General features: G+C 35.6%; 1 protein-coding gene across 6 annotated transcripts in view; it reads right to left on the reverse strand.

Moving 5' to 3' along the window:
* LOC116159371 (sodium/potassium/calcium exchanger Nckx30C-like) overlaps positions 1-18463 on the reverse strand; it is a 117240-nt gene that overhangs the window by 11533 nt on the left and 87244 nt on the right. For all 6 annotated transcript variants that reach the window (XM_031472340.1, XM_031472341.1, XM_031472339.1 and 3 more), the window contains 2 exons: positions 17267-17471; positions 6369-6621 (listed from right to left, as the gene is read on the reverse strand). In XM_031472340.1, coding sequence (XP_031328200.1) covers positions 6369-6621; positions 17267-17471 — 458 coding nt within the window. The remainder of the gene's footprint in view (positions 1-6368; positions 6622-17266; positions 17472-18463) is intronic.

Raw genomic sequence — 18463 nt, forward strand, 5'->3', positions numbered from 1 at the left:
GATCAATAAAGAAGGCGGATGTCACGCAATCTTTCCAAGAAATATGATGTATTTTTTCGAGAACATTCTGAAGCGTTCTTGAACATTCGAGAACACTCTAGAAAGAATGTTGCTTGCTACATAAGCAAATCGAATTGTGTTTCGAGTTTACATGCGCTTGTGTTATGTTATAAATTGTAAGTGACAAATACCTAATAATTACAGTTAATTAATTGTAAATAAATACAACCACGTAATTACGTTTACTTTACGATATATGTATAGTAAAATATTAGGAAAACGTTCCTAGCACTTGTAACGAAGTACCCGTTTTCGTACACGTACACATCGTATAATAATGATGGAAACTATCAACTTTATTGAACGCCCGGTATATGACAGTTGGAAATGATAGGTAAGTGTTTTAATTTGCAGTGTAGTTTAGCCGCCGATAAAGAGAACAAGATGCCGTATCTAATTGCTCAGTTTTCTAATTGATCCCATAGAGATTTTAATTATTCTTGCAGTCTACGAAAGCTCTCGTCCTTTGGAAGACGAGAGAAAATCAATATTGAATGATTTCAGTTCGCTTCACTCATTAATAACCGATTGCAGTTTCCAATGAAAACGAGCATTAAAACTTCAAATCCGTCAGTTTACTTAAACAAGCAGACCGCTTGCTTTACCCGAGAATTCCAATCAACAATGGGTGCTAATTTCCAGTCCGGTAGCTAATCAAATGTGTTGCAGCAGACTTCGCCTGGTTGGGTTGTGTTTAGTATCATTCGAAGCGCGCTAATTTATCAAGATGTTCGATACTGGTCCCAGATTTTTATGATAACAGGGGACCGTAGGAGACCGAATAATTAAAAAAAAGTTTTCATTTTTACCGTTGTTATCTCTAGAGTAGGCTGGCCGGCTGGAAAATCTCTGATGTTCCTTCCGCATCTCGGGAATTGTATAAAAGGGATATTTAGAAAATCGCTTAGGGAAATTGGTGTTTTGCGTGTACATTAATTCTGTTTTCTACCTTCCGCTAACTGATTTCTTGCTATACCACTCTGATTCTTGGAGCTTGCTGGTCAAAGACGACGAACTGGATGTTGAAGAAGAAGAGAACGAAGCAAAAAGAAGGCCAGGGTCCTTGCTTGAAGTTGACAACAAGGTCAAACCGCCTAAAGGTGTACAAAGAGAAGTTACCACCCTTAATTAACATCGTAGGGGTCGACAATTTCTCAACTGTATATTTCGTGCTATAAAAAGATACTATGTAAAGACAACAAACGTTAAACATCACTAGATATAATTAATTAATGTTAATATTAAGGAATTCCTCAATAAAGTTTCCCTTGAGGAATTGATAAAGTTTCACTTAAAAAGATGGAATAAAGGATGTATCTTCCAAAGACTGCAAGGTACTCTCTTTTAAACAACTTCAATATTCCAGGCGGTCACTTGTACCAAACCCTCGCAACGGAAATGGAAGCGGAACAAGTACAGAGCATGTCTTTCGAAAATAAGAACGAAAGGCCTACAAGAGTGATGATCCGAGGCCCGTACTCCTCTTACAGTGAACATGACGTCATGAAAGACCTTAATGAAAAGGGCCGAAATGTAACCGATGCTACAAATGTTATTTAAATAAAATGCCATGCAAATAAGTCAAGGGTCAGCTGACGTTTTTAAAAAGCGGATTGTCGCCCGATCGCCCGACTGGCCAGTCCGCCACTGGAGGCGAGAAATAAACACAAGTTGGTTTATTTTACTTGAGTTTGTATCTCAGGGCTGTTTTAGCTTTTAGAATTGTTTGTAATTCCGTAGTTTTCGTTTTAAATTTTATCGCTCTGTAATTGTTCAATTTAGATAAGGTTTTTTAACTAAAACACATCTGGTCAAGCTTGCGTACTTTATAAAAGGTCTTGATTTATTCGTGGAGTGTTTATAAGGCAAAACTTAATTACTTTCAAGAAAATGCGTCTGGTGCAGTATGAAATAGGGTGTTACGAAGAAACGAAGAATTTTATTTTGTGGTGAAAGTGGTATTTCACTAAATACTGGACATAACGAGAAGATGTTTTTTTTTCTTTCACGACGGTTTGAGAGCGTGGATTTATTTTACGCTAAATTTTTTGAGCAGTCAGCCTGTGTATGTGAGAACTTATTTCGTCAGTATTGTAATAAAGTGTGCAGAAGAAATTAAGCAATCCTAATGAAAGATTTAAGTTTATTACATCGTCAAGCTCGAGAGAAGTCTTCAAAAGCGTTTTGGCCATTAGCAGAAAAGTTGTTGAAAAGTGTTGCCTTCAAATTCAACAAGCCAGATTTTGGCAGTTCGGTGATATCAAGAACAAGTGAAGTTTCCTTTAGCTGTCAGCGGGTCTTTTTTTGTGAGTTAAATGCGAATGTAAACCTTTTACGACCAGATTGATTAATCAATAACTGTAATTAAATTGTCTGTCGAACGCTTGCGTGCGTGGTATGTGTGAAAACCAGTTCCGAGTGGTTGTGTCTTCTAGCATTGTTTGAATTTTGTGTTTTGCATAATAAAATTTTGGTCATTGCCAATCAATTAATTACGTGTTTATTCGAATCCAAAGTGCGACCCGGATAGAGTTTTCATGTTAGATTTTTTGTCATTCGTGCCCAAGATTTATTTCAAATTCCGGAAATGTACGGGGAGTATAAAATTCTAAGTTTCAATTTTGATTTGTTTTGCGGGTGGCGTAGTGATCGCATGCCATTGCACACAGCAGCCGATAAAATTAGTTGCATGTATTGTGTTATACTTTAATTAATATACAAGCGATGGGATTAATTTAGCGTCACCCTAAATTTTTAATTAATCCCATCTTTCAATTATGTATACAAAAACAGGTGCATTTGCCCACGACGAAAGCTCAGACTTACAATGTAAGAGACTAAATCCAATCAATCGGTTGAAACAGAAATCAACAACACGCGCATACAAGATTTTACATCCCCGCCTTAATTGACAAGTGTTTCGCTTTGGTAAACGATATTCGTAAGTAAATGTTACCCCAAAGCAATTAACCCTCGAGTTTGGTGATGCAAAGGTCGGCTGACCAAACTCGTTAAATATCCCTGTAAATGTATATGTAGGAGGTAGCCTAGATATCAGTGCTGACATAAATTGCACGATCTTTCGGAAACTATAAAATTTAATCTGGGGTGTACACTAGTTTAGAGTTTTCAGATGAAAATAAACTTATCTTCACGTCCCTGGATGCAGTTTTAGACATGTTTGATTTATTTTAACTAAACTTTAATATTTTTACTCCAAGTTTGACCCAGTTTTGGAGGATTACAGATACAAAAGTACCATTAGAATCAAGACACCTAGGTAAAGTCCGAAGATTTAATTACGTTAAGAACTCTCGCGTAGATCCATTGGCTATAAGCAACCGTTCACTCCGCTTTTAGACTGAAGAAGTAGCGAAGCGCGTAATCAAAAGCTCATTTACAATAAGGGACGAAGCAGTACTGAAAGTAAATGAGATGCGATTTTCAGTATGGGAATTTTTTGGCACGAACACGACTTTTAATCCGGCTCATATTCAAAAGCGCTGATCCTTGAACTCGTACAAAACGTTTGGCGAACGACAGACAGACGGACGGACGGAAAAAACTATCGCATAATTTTCGAAAGAAATCTTCCTCAAATTCTTTCTTTCATCTCAATAAATGAATCTCTAACACTTTACGCCCGTTATACGCATTTAGTTTGTAACTCATTTCACCCACACATCCTACATACACACACATTAATTCAATTGTACAGGTTATTATGTATGAAATCTCGTTAGGGATTATGTGCTAACATCTGCGACTATGCTTCTTCGTATATTAAAGAGACTATATTGTGTTTTTTGAGCAGATGTGCACAGTATATCCACTCATCCGCGAGGTTACAGATTACTATTAAATTAAACTGTCACCCTTCTCGCTGTGAACTCTTTCCTGACGATACCAACGAAAAATAAAGGGGTTCGTGGAACGGAAGTCTGTTCAGAGGGAGATCGTTTCCATTTGTAAAAGATTTACATTTACCTAACCGCCTAACTTAATCCAGGAAGTGGTTTTTGTTGCAAAAGTGAAGCAGTAAACTTCATCTTGTAACGAGAACTTTTGAATTGGATTTTTTCTGGGTGTAGAAATATTGCAGATTAAAAAATGATTTCCCAGGCAAGTATTATGATACGTAGTCATTTTTGTGTACAGCTCTTGTTCTTTAAAAACCTGTGCCTCAGGGGTATAGCTCAAATAACATCCTTTTTAGTGATCATACATTACATTTTTAGCTTAGCAGACTTTAAAATCTTTTGGGATTGGTAGTAACAAAAGACATTAACCGATAAATAATTAAGAAAGTCGAGATTAACGATCCGCTATTGTAGGTTAAAGAGGGAATTTAGGATTTCGGGTCAAAGACTGCGTTAGTTTTGCGTTTGAACTCTATTTTCGAATAACAAGGGCAGTTCGGAAAAAATAAAGTGTCCGTGTGAAATAAATTTGAAGGGGTTGTCTAGTAGGATGGGCGGCAAGGTCCGAATCAGTCCATTCTTCTTATATTATACGTCGCCTTCGTCCAGGAACCAGCAGGCGTAGTTCCATTTCGGCGCCAAGAAGTACCTAGTTGTGTCATTTTCCGCTAACCGATAACCGAGGTTGCAGAACATCTCAAATTATGAAAATGTAGAAAAACAGTTCACGGGGGGTGCAGCTGACCTGACCTCCCCTAGTTCATACGACTTTGTAAATAGCTCTTAGGAGGCTTTTAAACTGAGAATTAAATGTCATGTAGCTGCTAACATCCTACGTGACGAACTCTTACACCATAAATTAAAGACTAAAATAGATAGAATATGTGAAACATAACTGGAACGCGAAATTAAACGTACGTCCACTTATATTTCGCAAGAATTAGTTAAAGACTCTTATCTGCAACGTTATTATTCCATATTCCTTCCGCTCCAAATAATCTCGCGATTATTTTATTCTGAATACCATGGAAATGATTTATATCGCAAAATTTCATTTTCTTTTATTCGTTTAAAAACCCTCTTTCGTACCCTCCTTTATCGAAAAACTGTCGTTTACATGACTTATAAGATAATTTATAATCTTGATGCGATTTTTTAATCGAATGAGTGATTGTGATCGTGATATCTCATTGATGTGTCTGTCCTTATCCTAGTCGTAAGGGTGCATCTAAATCTACCCTTAAATCAGAAGCTCAGCTTTACGTATTAATAAAAATCAATACACGTTTTTACGATTAGATTTATTTACAGTGTGTCTCAACTAAAATCTGCAGCTCATGCTAAAGCCAATATTCTGGACAGGAGTATGTTTACATACAATTTTTTTACGATGGGAAAACAAATTCTAGCTCTGGATTGTAGGGATGATTTTTGCATTGTATTAATTAGTGGCTACTTATTTATATTGATTTTGAGGAAAGTAACTTTGGTATTCCTGAAGAAATCGACTTGTTTTTTGTTTCAGTGATTGAGAATTTCACTTGCATTTAATTTCAGCGTTGCCATTCTTTGGTTCGAGGTGTGTATTTCCACAGGACAATGGTCTATGTGGTAAAGACAAAATTTCTAGACCAGAATCAAATTGAATTGGTCACGAAATAGGCAATGCGTTTGATTTTATGAGTCAAACCAATATTTTGGATACACAAACGTGTATAGAAAAATAAAACTCGATCGCCTTTGTGCTCATTAATATAGTCGATAAACTATTGATTTATCGGAGCCCAATCGAACCAGAAATTGAATTTCTGACCTTAGAAGGAGATAAAAGTGCGGTAAGGACTTTCTTATTACTGAGCTAGCCGCGGGTAAATTAAAACAATTAGTTGAATTGCGATTTCTGCCAGTGCCGTAGAGACTGAATTTTAATTTATGCGAGTGTAATGCAATTGTAATGTACTTACTGTAGATACTGTAACTAGTCCTGTTACAATGTTCTATAGACACTTTCCTAAGAAGTAAAACACATTTGGTCAAAATTGCGATTGTGCAAATCTTCAAAATCGTAACTCACCTACGTGAAATAGTTATTTACATAAAAGCCAGGAAAATGACACATTACTGGCGAGGAAATATTAAAGTGCGAGGCCCCTTTGGGGCCGAGTACTTTAATTTCCGAGCAAACGGGTCGAATTTTACACCTTGACCTTTATTATGTCTAGACGAAAGTCAAGGTAATGAATTTAACGCACCTGAGTATTTAATATTCTGTGGTGGGAATAAATTGGAATAACGACAATGTTTTGGGTCACGTCAGTTTGAATTCCGCAAAAGTCATGTCGTTTCGTCCACGGTGATCAGTAAATTGCTCAATAATGAATTACTTACCCGACAGTAACATCAAAGATGTTGCTACCGACGGAAGATGAAACGGCCATATCGCCGAAGCCCTTGCGAGCCACAATGACAGAGGTGATGAGATCCGGGATGGAGGTGCCGGCCGCTAAGAATGTTAGTCCCATAACCTCAGGAGGGATTCGTACCGTTCTTCCCACCACATTAGCCCACCATACCATAAGGTACGAATAAGCAGCTATCCATAATATACTACCCAAAAACGTGATGGGGAAGAATTTCTTACCTGAAAATCAAAAAGTTTACAAGATTAGGAAAATTTCAGTAGGCAAGGTACTAATTACTTTGGTAAAGTACATATAATTATCCCATGCCAATAAGTCGATACTGATTTCAGGATTTCAAAAGCTTATCAACCAACTGAACTCATAATTTCTTAGCATTCGATCTGCCTACGAGGATTAACAATAAGCCACCTTTTCCTGATACTCTTCCATGAGATATAGATAGAAAAATATTTAAATAAACCCCAGGTACCTACTCAAATTAAAAATTAGAAGTGTAACCCCATTAGAACAAATGCATGGATTTAGCAATATACATATAACTTAGCAGCTGAAATAATAATTAATTGCAGTCACTTAGAGCAAAATCAGGTAAATTTCCAAGAGTAGTAAAACTTTTGCGTGAAACGTATTACATATTTTTCGAATATAACAACATAAACAAGGCACGCGACTGGAATTATGAGTATAGGTAATTTACATCTAATGTGTGTGCGCGAAATACCTACCAAAGACTAATATAGGCAGGTAGGTTTATGCTCGCTTTGTAATCCGTATTGATTCGATTTAGGTACATTAGAATTCTGGTTATTTTCCTGTACAACATTTTTTTTGTTATCGTTTACGTTTAAAGGATCTACGTACAAACAAAGCTGGGCAGAATACTTTCAAAAAGTATTTGAATACTAAATACTTTTACGTCCAGCACAAGCACTAGATACAGATACATTGAAAAGTATTCAAATACTTAAAAAAATAAGTATTCAAATACTTTAGAATGTATTCGAATACTTTCAAAAGTATTCGAATACTTTCAAAGGTATTCGAATACTTGCACTCAAATACATTAAAAATTTAAAACAGTATACTAGATAAAAGTCAATACTACTTAAAAAATCAAGTTATACTTTGTATGGGGTTAGCTTTTTTTATATTTCTATTGTTATATACAAATTTAAGGGGAGTAAAAGCGTATTATTAAAATTATATTATTATATAGGAGGTACCTACCAGGACCTTTCTTATACCAGTTGTATCCTTAAGAATACGTGTACCAGTTTTCAAAGCGTCGTGAACATGATACGTACGTCTTTCTGAAATTAATCCTAGCGATTTTGGAACAGATCCATTTTTGACCATCCGTTTGTCCGTGTGCATGATAACTTGTTTAGAAACGTGCCATCGCTTTGAAAATTGGTACACATGGTGTTAAGGATATAAGAAAGGTCCCTATTGTTTTTAAGTTGACGTAGACTATCGAGTCAAAAGTTTCACTTCAGGATCGTTCGGTATTCAGTTGTATCGGATTTTTATATTTGATTTTGTGACAATGGAAACTTTCCCTAAACATTTCTAAATTGTTCTCAAATATTTGAATAACTTAAAAGTACTGCCTTTTTTTGAGGCCGGAAAAAAAATTGTCTGAGATCGACCGGGAAAAACATTTTCTTATAGAATGTGGCCTGTAGAGTCCATAATTTCAAACAGTTCCAAGATTGGGCTACTAGTTCAAAAGTTACAGCCCTTTGAATTTTCTTTCGAATTGGTTTCTAGTCTATAACTTTTGATTGAGAAGTACGATCGAAAAGGTCTGATCGAAAAAGTACGAATTGTTTTGGATTCTACACACCAAAATTAATAAGAAAAAGTGTTTTCCCGAGAAATTTTGGTGTAGTCGATTTTTGGTAAAAAAGGAAGGTTATACACTGTTTTTTTTTCAGGCCCGAAAAAAAAATTTTCTCAAATCGACCGGGAAAAAATTTTTTCACTTATAATTGCACAAGAGGTTTGTATTTTACCGAGTAAATTTGGGTTGTTTAGGTAATGAAAATCTGTTGCCTAGCAATTAGACGAGAAAAACTGTCAACTAATAAAAATGCGACACCGAAGGTGGAGCATTTTTAGGTTGACAGTTTTTCAAGTTCAATTGCTAAAAGGAAACAGATTTGAATTGCAACAACCCAAATTTACTCGGTTTAAATACAAACCTCGAGTGTAATTCGGCAGGACAATTTAACGAACAAGAAATTCACATAACTAATCAATTACTGACAGACGTCAAACTAGTCATATGGGAAAGGGTAATGCGATAATTGGTTCGAAAATGAATAAGTGAAAAAACCACTAGTGCATTTGTCGCTGGAAAAGTTGCAGGTAACTTTTGCCGCTGTCAAAGTGACAATTTCACTGCGGCTTATGCGATTTTTTATACATGAGTTGAATTGTTTTATAAAATGTGCCTGTAAAATCCATAATTTTAAACAGTTCCAAGATTGGGCTACTAGTTCGAAAGTTACAGCCCTTTGAATTTTCTTTCGAAATTGGTTTCTAGTCTATAACTTTTGATTGAGAAGTCTGATCGAAAAAGTACGAATTGTTTTGGATTCTACGCACAAAAATTAATAAGAAAAAGTGTTTTCCCGAGAAATTTTGGTGTAGTCGATTTTTGGTAAAAAAGGAAGGTTATACTATGCCTTTTTTTGAGGTTCGAAAAAAATTGTCTCAGATCGACCCGGAAAAAAATTTTCTTATAGAACATGGCCTGTAGAATCCATAATTTCAAACAGTTCCAAGATTGGGCTACTAGTTCGAAAAGTTACTAGCCCTTTGAATTTTCTTTGCGATAGTAGGTTCGAAGTACGAATACTAATATTTGTGAAAGTATTTGAGTTACAAATACAAATACTGCTTCCATAAAAGTATTTAATTACAAAGTATTTGAATACTTTAAAGGATTTGAATACTAAAAAGTATTTACAAAATCGAATACTGCCCAGCTCTGCGTACAAGTAATCCTACAAATGATATCTTTTAAAGTTACACTTCCTTTTAGAAAATTTCGTAATTTTTTAGGACATCCCATCGTATCTGTTTGTAATTTTTGTTGTCACATCGCCAAAATGCGTGCGTGTTTCCTTTCGGAGTAATTTAAAAGTTCTAAATGGAGTACCACCCTTACAATCTGATCGACTTGAAACCTATGTCATATGCTTCAGATACCACTCGCACACCTACGTATGCACGATTTTCCCCAACAGCGTTTTAGCTCTTCCTTTTATGCGAAGGAAATATGTTTACCAAATTTGATTCCAATCGGTTTAGCCGTTTAGCCGGAAATGAGAGTACAGACAGAGAGACTGACAGACAAACCGACATAATCGAGCTTTTGTTTAATTTGGATATTAGTTACTATTTCATTAAGCTATAAAACTATAATGGATTAGTTTGTATCATTATGGACTTTGACAATTTCACGAAAATCTAAATTTCAGTGTGAATGGATGCTCTCCTATTTTATGTTACCTTTTTTTTTTGTTCTTACATGTTTTAAGTTTAGTATGCATGTGTTTACTAGCACGTACCCACTAGGTAAGATTAATTGTGATGTTGCTCTGTAACTGGCTTTGCAATTGAGCAATAAATATATATTTATTTATTTAATACATATTAGTCAGTCTTCAATTTGTATTCCGTGTGCAACTTTGTGAAGCAATATCATGCAATACATCAAAATTTTCGCAAAAATGTGTAGATTACGAATATCCATGGGGCGTACCTCTCAGGGCTGGCCGAAAGGAGAAAACAACCCCTATACAAAAATACATATTTCGATAAAAAAAATAGCTAAAAATATTTTCCAAAATGTATGTATTTGCTTGAATCTGTACGGAGAAAACCTGTAAGGGATACCAGAAGGGAGAAAACTACCCTTAAACAACCCCTATCGAAAAATAAATGTTGCGATAAAACCTTCCTATAAATATTTTTCAAAATGTATTTATTCGATTGTATCTCTTAAGGGGCGTACCTCTAAGAAGTGGCAGAAGGGAGAAAACTACCCTTAAACAACTTTCAACAGCCCCTATATAAAAATAATGATGAAGAATAGCTGAAACTATTTTATAAAATATTTCTCGTTGTCGAAATTGCTAACCAGTGCGCATCGTCAGAATCAGTAGGTAGTTTTTTTTATCTATTTCAATGTTTGAACAGAATTCGGGATCAGCCTCACATTCGCACATTTCCGTACAACCCATTTTTTTGGGTTATACATTTTAACCTTTGAGTACAATTATTTTTTTTAACAAGAACATTTTAAAACATTTAGTATTTCTTCGGGTGTGCAAGGGAGAGTATACATAATGGGTTCAAATTTTTAGTTTTCTAATTTCCAACCGTATTCCGTTGGTGGCGGTAAATCCGGCTGAGCATTGAGTAATTAAATATTCACTCAACGGGCTGAGTCTGTGTATCCCGATTCCATTCAGTACATTGGTAGTGACATCTTTGTATTGCCGATTTTAACGCTGCTTGAGTTGGAAGCATATGATCAGTGGAAACTTGACTTTGTGCAAACAACCACCATCTTAGTTCTGCTAGACTTTTACAACATTTTTTTGATGCTGAATATAAAGAACAGACAAAAGCCTCGATCTGCTCAAAATCAGAGTCACTTAGTGTTTCGTTTTTACCTAAAGAATCCAATGCCTGAAGTGTAGATGAAGTTTCTTCTAAGAATTTTTTCCAAAAACTAATTTTAGCTTTGCCCTTAAAACCCCCTGTTACATCTGATCCTGAAAGGGCATTAAGACCTGGAAGTGCTGCAGCTTTGAGTGGACCCAAGAGCTTCCTACATTGGTTGTAAAGGCATTTGCTCTGGCTCTGGCTAGAACTTATAAACATGGTATTTTTAGGTAGGTAATAATGGAGCTCGTCTTACAGCCAATAACAAAACATCTGTATCTGGCGAAAGAGTTCTTACTGTCTTTGCTCCCCTTTCAGATGCATCTAAAGAACGAAGAATCATTCTGGCATCCACTTCTTCGTGTGAACTCTTTAAGTGGTTCATGTCGCCTCATATCACAGTACAAAGCACCGTATTTTTATAAGAACAAACGATCTTTTTATTACACCTATTTCCTAAAGCAATAAGATTTTTTGAAAAATACCGAGTTACATCGTCTTTAGTGAAGGTGTGAGACAAAAGCTTTTTAATGGTTGTATTTTATATCGGTTTTTCGTCAACATGGTAACGTTATAGGGTCTGTACCATTTTGCCTTCTGGTTCTTGCCGATGAGTTAAGTGAGCCTATAACATAATTATCAAAAATAACTTGTATTTCTGAATATGAAGCATATTTTTTTAACATTTTATTTGAAAACTGCTCAGATAGGTCAGAAAGGTAGATGCTGAAACCACTATTTACAAAAGGCGAAGATAACGATTGTCCCAGAAAATGCCCACCTATTTTTGAACGCGTTACGGGTAATTTAGGGTAAGTAATTTATATTTTTTATATATTAAACCTATTAGGTGTTTATATTATTATGAATCTACAAACAATTTTCTAGTACTTAGGTAAAGGGGGTTGCAACCCCTATCTTATACTTCTTAGTAGTAAGTACTATTACAGAACATAAACAAAATTAACATTAATATCAAACTTGACGTCAAATTATATTTAAGCAAAATTATACATACACTATTAAAAATTACAACCCTTCAGGTAGTGATGGGTCTTCCTAATATTAATTTTTTAGTAAAACACTGTATTTTTTATTATCTGAAGTAACCATTAGTCAATTTAACCCACAAAATGCAATTATTTAATAATATATTGAAAAGGACGGTTTGAGGGTAGTTTCCACCCCTCTGCGACCTTTGCGAGATGCGCCCCATAGAAATTCGTATTCTACACGTTTTTCCGAGTATTTTGATGTACGCATAATATTGCTTCACTTATTTGCACACGGGATCTAATTTTTGTACAATTCAACACTGACTATATTCCGATATTTGACACACTGATACCGTTAGGGGTACCTTGAACTAAAAAAAATGCGCATGATTTTGGGAAAGGGGGGGGGGGTGTATAGATTCCAATTATGAGAGATGCTGTGTTAAGTAGAAATATTAAATTTCTCCACAAAACAGGTAGGTACTAAATTATGGTATGGTGCTTTACAAGAGGAATAATTTTCTCCAATCTTACTCCAGGTAACTATATTCCGACTAGAAGTTAAAAACTGATTGTTTGGTAGAACCTGAATCGGAACCTTCCTGTTGGATTAATAACGATGTTGTGGTACTAAATAACCAATGGAACTTCTGAGAAGCAAATAACTTAAGCAAAATGACTGCTTAGACAACTAACCGAAATCCAATTTATTGAAAAACGACATTCTGTATACGAAAATTAGGCCGAATTCAACGAATACAATACAAAAGCTTTACGTTCAAATAGGGTCCAATTATTGTATTTTGTCCACTTTATGTAGCTGTATATTTGCAGCTTACTTGCACATGCACAATATGCAATTAATTCTACGTGCTAATAGTAATTATTAACACTATGCGCATAAGCAATTAATTTGATTTCTATTCAAAGTTACCCATACGTGGGGGTTGAAAGGTTGCATCAACCGAACGCCCTCCTAATCTTATCCTTACAAATTGGAAACTTTTAATCAGCCTTGACAGTTTTAATTAAACCGATCCATTACTCTTGCGAAAGGATCTGTCGTAATAGAAATATCTAACTTTCCTATGTACTTCTTTTGATGCTCCAATGCCTCCCGAATAAAGTTCTACAATATTGAATGCATCCGTCGGAACTGTCGCGTCTTAATCAAACCACCTGTCTTTAATTGTGCTCTTTGGAAAATAGTTTCTCTTTTGTTCGTGGTCATTTCTCGACTATCCCCTTTAAAGATTGTAAATTTGTGGTAATGGCTAGAAGTCGCGCTAAGCTAATTGCAAGTTAACTATAACAACTGTAACAGAAACATGTACTTATTTTAAAGTTTGGAAAGATTGCTACCATTGTTTTTAGATCGCGTTTGTTTAAAAGAAGCTTCACTATAACTTATAAGGCATAATAATTATTAAATTAATTCAATTTAATCCGCGAAACTGCAAAAGAAATCGATAAATGCTCTTTTGGCATTCCCAACGCTTAAACGCCATAAATTATTTATCCGATTTTGATCAAATTTCAATCATGGTTACTTGGCACACAGATAAATAAGATTCGTTCTATTTTGATCAAATTTGAAATGCACAATTTGTCATTTTTTAGGAGTAACTTAGTTTTTCCAATACAACGCTTTTATTTCACCTTAATTATTTATTGAACGCTTTCCTTTTGCTTTGCTATCAGTTCTCCTCTGATTGCAATAATCGCGCAATCCTTAGCTATCAACTAGGATATTCACTTCACTACAAATCGCAAATTGTTTCTTACCGCATATTTTTCCATGAATATAACAATCTTCGATATTTATGCGTTTCTAATACTTATACTTAATGCAGTTGCCAGTAGGTTGAGGATAATTGTCATATTTTATAAATGCTACCTACATTAGACAGGCTTTTGAAATGGCCCTTAAATGAATCATTAGTTAATGGTCACAGATCAACGAATTACCAACAAAATTGCAATTTTATGTTAACAGCAGATTACAAATAGCGCCATGACCTGAAAACTTCTCATATCCGGCTGAGGATTATGATGTCTTTCAACGCGTTTCATTTCTGCTCGTGAAAAGTAATGTTCTCTGTTAGAATTTATGAGACGATAAGTAATCGTAATCACAACAGCCCATTAGCCACCGAGAAGTACAACAACGTGTAGGGAATTGTCTTTAGAGTTTAGAGAAAGTAGAAAAAGACACGAGAATGTTACTGTTTATGTAATACTATAAAAACCCGAACCTGGTCATTTTATCACAGTAATATCTCACATAGATATAAGAAAGGTAAATTAACCACAAGTTTAGCTTCGCTCTAATCTGCCGAATTTCATTGTAACATAGACCGAGAAAATAAGATTAAGGACACAATTTTCTTTTGGTTTTACAATTGTATATTACACGATTGCTGTCATAAAAATATTACCCAACATTTTCTTTGCTGTAACCTCCGAATATAATATTCAATACAATATTCAAAGGTTTTTGGATATGTATAAATACAATTTTAAGTCGATACAGGGTTCTGGCAATTTTCTTAAATAATAAAGCTCTACTTTCAACCCCCTTAAAGTAGCAGTTACCCCTAATTTTTTAAACTAGAAGTATTGGATTGTAATATATTGTTTGAAAGGTGTCTTCATTCCCTATCCAAAAATGTGATTGTTTTCAATTTTATTGCCAAAAATTAATATATGTGCTGTACTCCTCATATGTACTACATCAGAAACCTTCGTGGACAACTGTTCCCCTTGGCAGAAATAAGTAAAGTAGATTTTTCTGGTTATAGAAATATCGCTGTTTTCAAAAATATGTGGTCGATACAGCCTTTATTCTTTAATTAGCTCCTTAAAGTTGGGCACAAATTACATCCTTTTTAATGGATTATAATATTACATTTCTTCTACTGAACGCGATAAAAAAAACCACAACAGGATCTGCAGCGTTTAGCTGCATAGGACGGTGATTAACGACTCTAAAACCATCTGAGATTGGTAGTAACAAAAGCAATTAACCAATAAACAATTAAATATGGTCGTCGTGATTAACGATTCGCCATTTTATAGGTAGGCGTTGCGGAAATTACCCATTGCACTTAATTACGATTAATTTAAATTCAGTCGTTGAAATTACGCTTTCGGTTATCACTTAACTTATTTGTAATTGGAATTAAGTGTGCTAATTACTCAAGCTGCTAGTAAATTATATCAAACTTAACCCTGCTGTCCTGTTCAGCTTCACTGCACGAACGTACTGTTCGGGTCAATATGACCCGTCAAAGGTTTGGGGGTCGTGGTTATTTAAATAAATTCATCTAATATGTATTAAAGTAAACTCTATTAACAAAAATACATGTTTCATGTAAAAAAAAAAGGTCTTTCATACGTGTACTGAATTCAGTTTTACATTTCGAATTCACTATCGTTGTTCGAATAGTGAGAAGACAAGTTTACGTTATTTAGGTTTAAAAATAAGTGTATTATGCAATTCTTGCTACACTCGGGTCATATTGACCCAAACAATACATAGGTAACAATTCACTTTTTAAAAAATAATAGCGGAAGTAAAATTTTTATATAGCTCGAAAATAAAACCTTGTACACTAACGAACAAAGTCATGCAATACCATAGCGTTACACCGCGCGGTATTCTTTAAAAGAAGAAATGAATTTGTTTTTGGGTCAAATAGACCCGAACAGGACAGCAGGGTTAACTGAGTCTAGATTGCTTCTCTTATAATCGATTTACGTTTTAATTTTGTCATTTCATGAATATACTTGAAAGTGTTTCATTGAAAGTTGTACTGGTTTAGGTTGACTGACAGTAAGGCCAAATAGTGCCTTAAATTTTGGTTCGGCAAGAAGAAGTTCTACACTGAACTACGCCTATTATAATAAAGACGTTATTGAGACCTTTGGGTACTGTAAATCGTAGCTTATTTAACCTCCAATACCGACCCGCGTTCCCGTGGACACTCGGCCTCGAGTACTGTCATTTATCGTTCGCCCGTAGTAGACCGAACACCTGAACCTCGATTCTGTGGTAGAAACCAATGACTTGTAAGAGTTCGAGTCTGTCTTTCGATGCAGCCATTATCAAATAAAAGTGGCATTGCTGTAAGAACTCCGCCATTTGAAGAGAAATATGAGCGCGCATGTCATTGAATGCAAAATGTGTATATCATGAAGTGTATGTGTATGAATCAAAGTTTGACTGCGGTACTAAAGGGTCCCTGGTTCGAATCCGGGTTTGGGCATGAATATTTATAAATGTATGGTGGGTTGGGTTGGTAGAGCATCTTTGACGGAAACCCCGCCCATTTAAAAATAAAAGCCGAAAATAAATTAATAAATAAAATGAACATTCCGACACGCGGTGTAGGAATTTTCGTAGTGGAAGAAGCAGTCTGACTATGAGTAATGAACCAACTCCTTTAAAGGATCATTGCCTCAGTTAAAAATGGTGCAATCAATTATTGATCCAGCCATCAGTGCAAATGGAAAATTGCTAACACTCCACCCACTATAAAATAAAGACAATAAAATAAAAATAAAATAAAAAACCATGATTATGGAATGGTCACACATCCGAAAAGGGGTCGCGCATGCGCTTGAGTTGGTAAAATGATTGCGCACTACTGTTGGAATGGACTATGGCACAACTGTCACTGCTGTCACGTATTGTGCCACATTGCATGATAATGCTCGTCCTCATGTACCAGTGGCGTACCAAACATTGCTACTGTAATTACTCCGAGGTTCTCCAATATCCGTTTTATAGCATTTGTACCCAGATTTGTGCCATTGAGGCCTGCTTTTTTCTCAGCCAGATTTTTTCAGCCTCTTTGCCAACACTTAAACACATTCTTATAGTATACAACGCAAATAAGAGAATGGATCAACCACTGCATTTTAACGTTCAAAACTTGCAACAAGAAAAGTTTATTGCAACCTTAGTTTGGCAATGTACGTATTACATATGTTGTGGCAACTTCAGGGGGTCTCATTTCTCTATTTTGAAATAATGCCGAAGAAGAGAGCGAGTCACCCTGTAGTGAAAAAATGTACGTGCGAAAATATGTACAGAACAATTGATTTCGCACTCATGGATATGTAATTTGCAAGCAGTTCATAATTATTTCGTTTATCCCGATCGTGCAAAAAGATTTTAACTTACCTCTAGGTGAGCGTGTGTCTGGCAAAGTGAGCCAAAGTGGGAAGACAATGGGTGCTAATAATATATACGTTAATCTTTTCCTAGCTTCAGAAGGCCAACTCATATCCATCGCTTCTGGAGTGTCGTCGTCTGTATCTCCAACCTGTAGACACACCACTGCTTGTGAGGTCAGTGACTTACGTGCTCGTACAGATGACATGCGCCGCTAAAATTAGAAAGCATCGATTATCTTTGGGTCAACCCGAAGGGTGCGAAGGATAGGATTCATGGGTCAGTTGTGCATATACATTTAATGGGACGAAACTCGCACACTTGGATACACCATTTACGTAGTGGTAGGTGCGTGTTAGTGGGTACTTTAAAGCAATGGCCATAACGACATTCAGTTGCTGCGGTAATGGTGGTTCTGGTTCTGAATCTGAATCTAAAAGCGGCGACTACTTCCAACGCGTTGCAAGCAGATATCTACTAAGCAAGTTACTGATATGGGATTACTCCAAAGTACTTGTGGTGTGAGAGTAATGCAATGGTATGTATGTCAGTGTACCTAAGACGAAAGGAAAGCCATAATGCAAATATTATTGGATCGGCAATGCGTGCAAGTTTTTGCCATATATGCACAAAAGTCCCATGGAAAGCTTAATCCCAATACAAATGTACTAAAAGTTGAAACACACATAAGCACATCAGGTATTGACCGTTTCTGTTACCGTCCAGACGCAGACACAATGAGGGTGAGTTCGCATATTTGCATAAACGACTTTACAAGCGTGGACGCTACATGAAATATAAATACTACACTTTAGAAGGCAACGATTTCAACGGGGAGGTGATTAAAAGCGATTAAGCTTGACTAATTAAACTACAGCGTTCACTACTTAGATTTACCTTTAAATTGTACGTTTTTGTTGTCAGGATTAAGCCCGTTAGATTAATTACATCGTACATACAAAAAGAAAGACACATTTTTAGAAATATGAATCGTTACAGATGAAGAGTTGAAGCATTCATATTTCTTAAACAGGTAAAAGCGAGGGTAAAAGTAGGGTTTAGAATTAGAGTAAAACAAGGAAAATTCTTCAAACTGAAAACTTGCATTATGCACACGACATACGTAACAGATTAAGTTTGAAAAGGGGGTATTAAAAAATGAATGCTGAACATGTAAAATGGAAACAGAAGTAGTAAAGGAATTTT

The sequence above is a fragment of the Photinus pyralis genome, unplaced genomic scaffold (assembly GCF_008802855.1).
Source record: "Photinus pyralis isolate 1611_PpyrPB1 unplaced genomic scaffold, Ppyr1.3 Ppyr1.4_LG1, whole genome shotgun sequence".
In the NCBI taxonomy this organism is placed as follows: Eukaryota; Metazoa; Arthropoda; class Insecta; order Coleoptera; family Lampyridae; genus Photinus; species Photinus pyralis.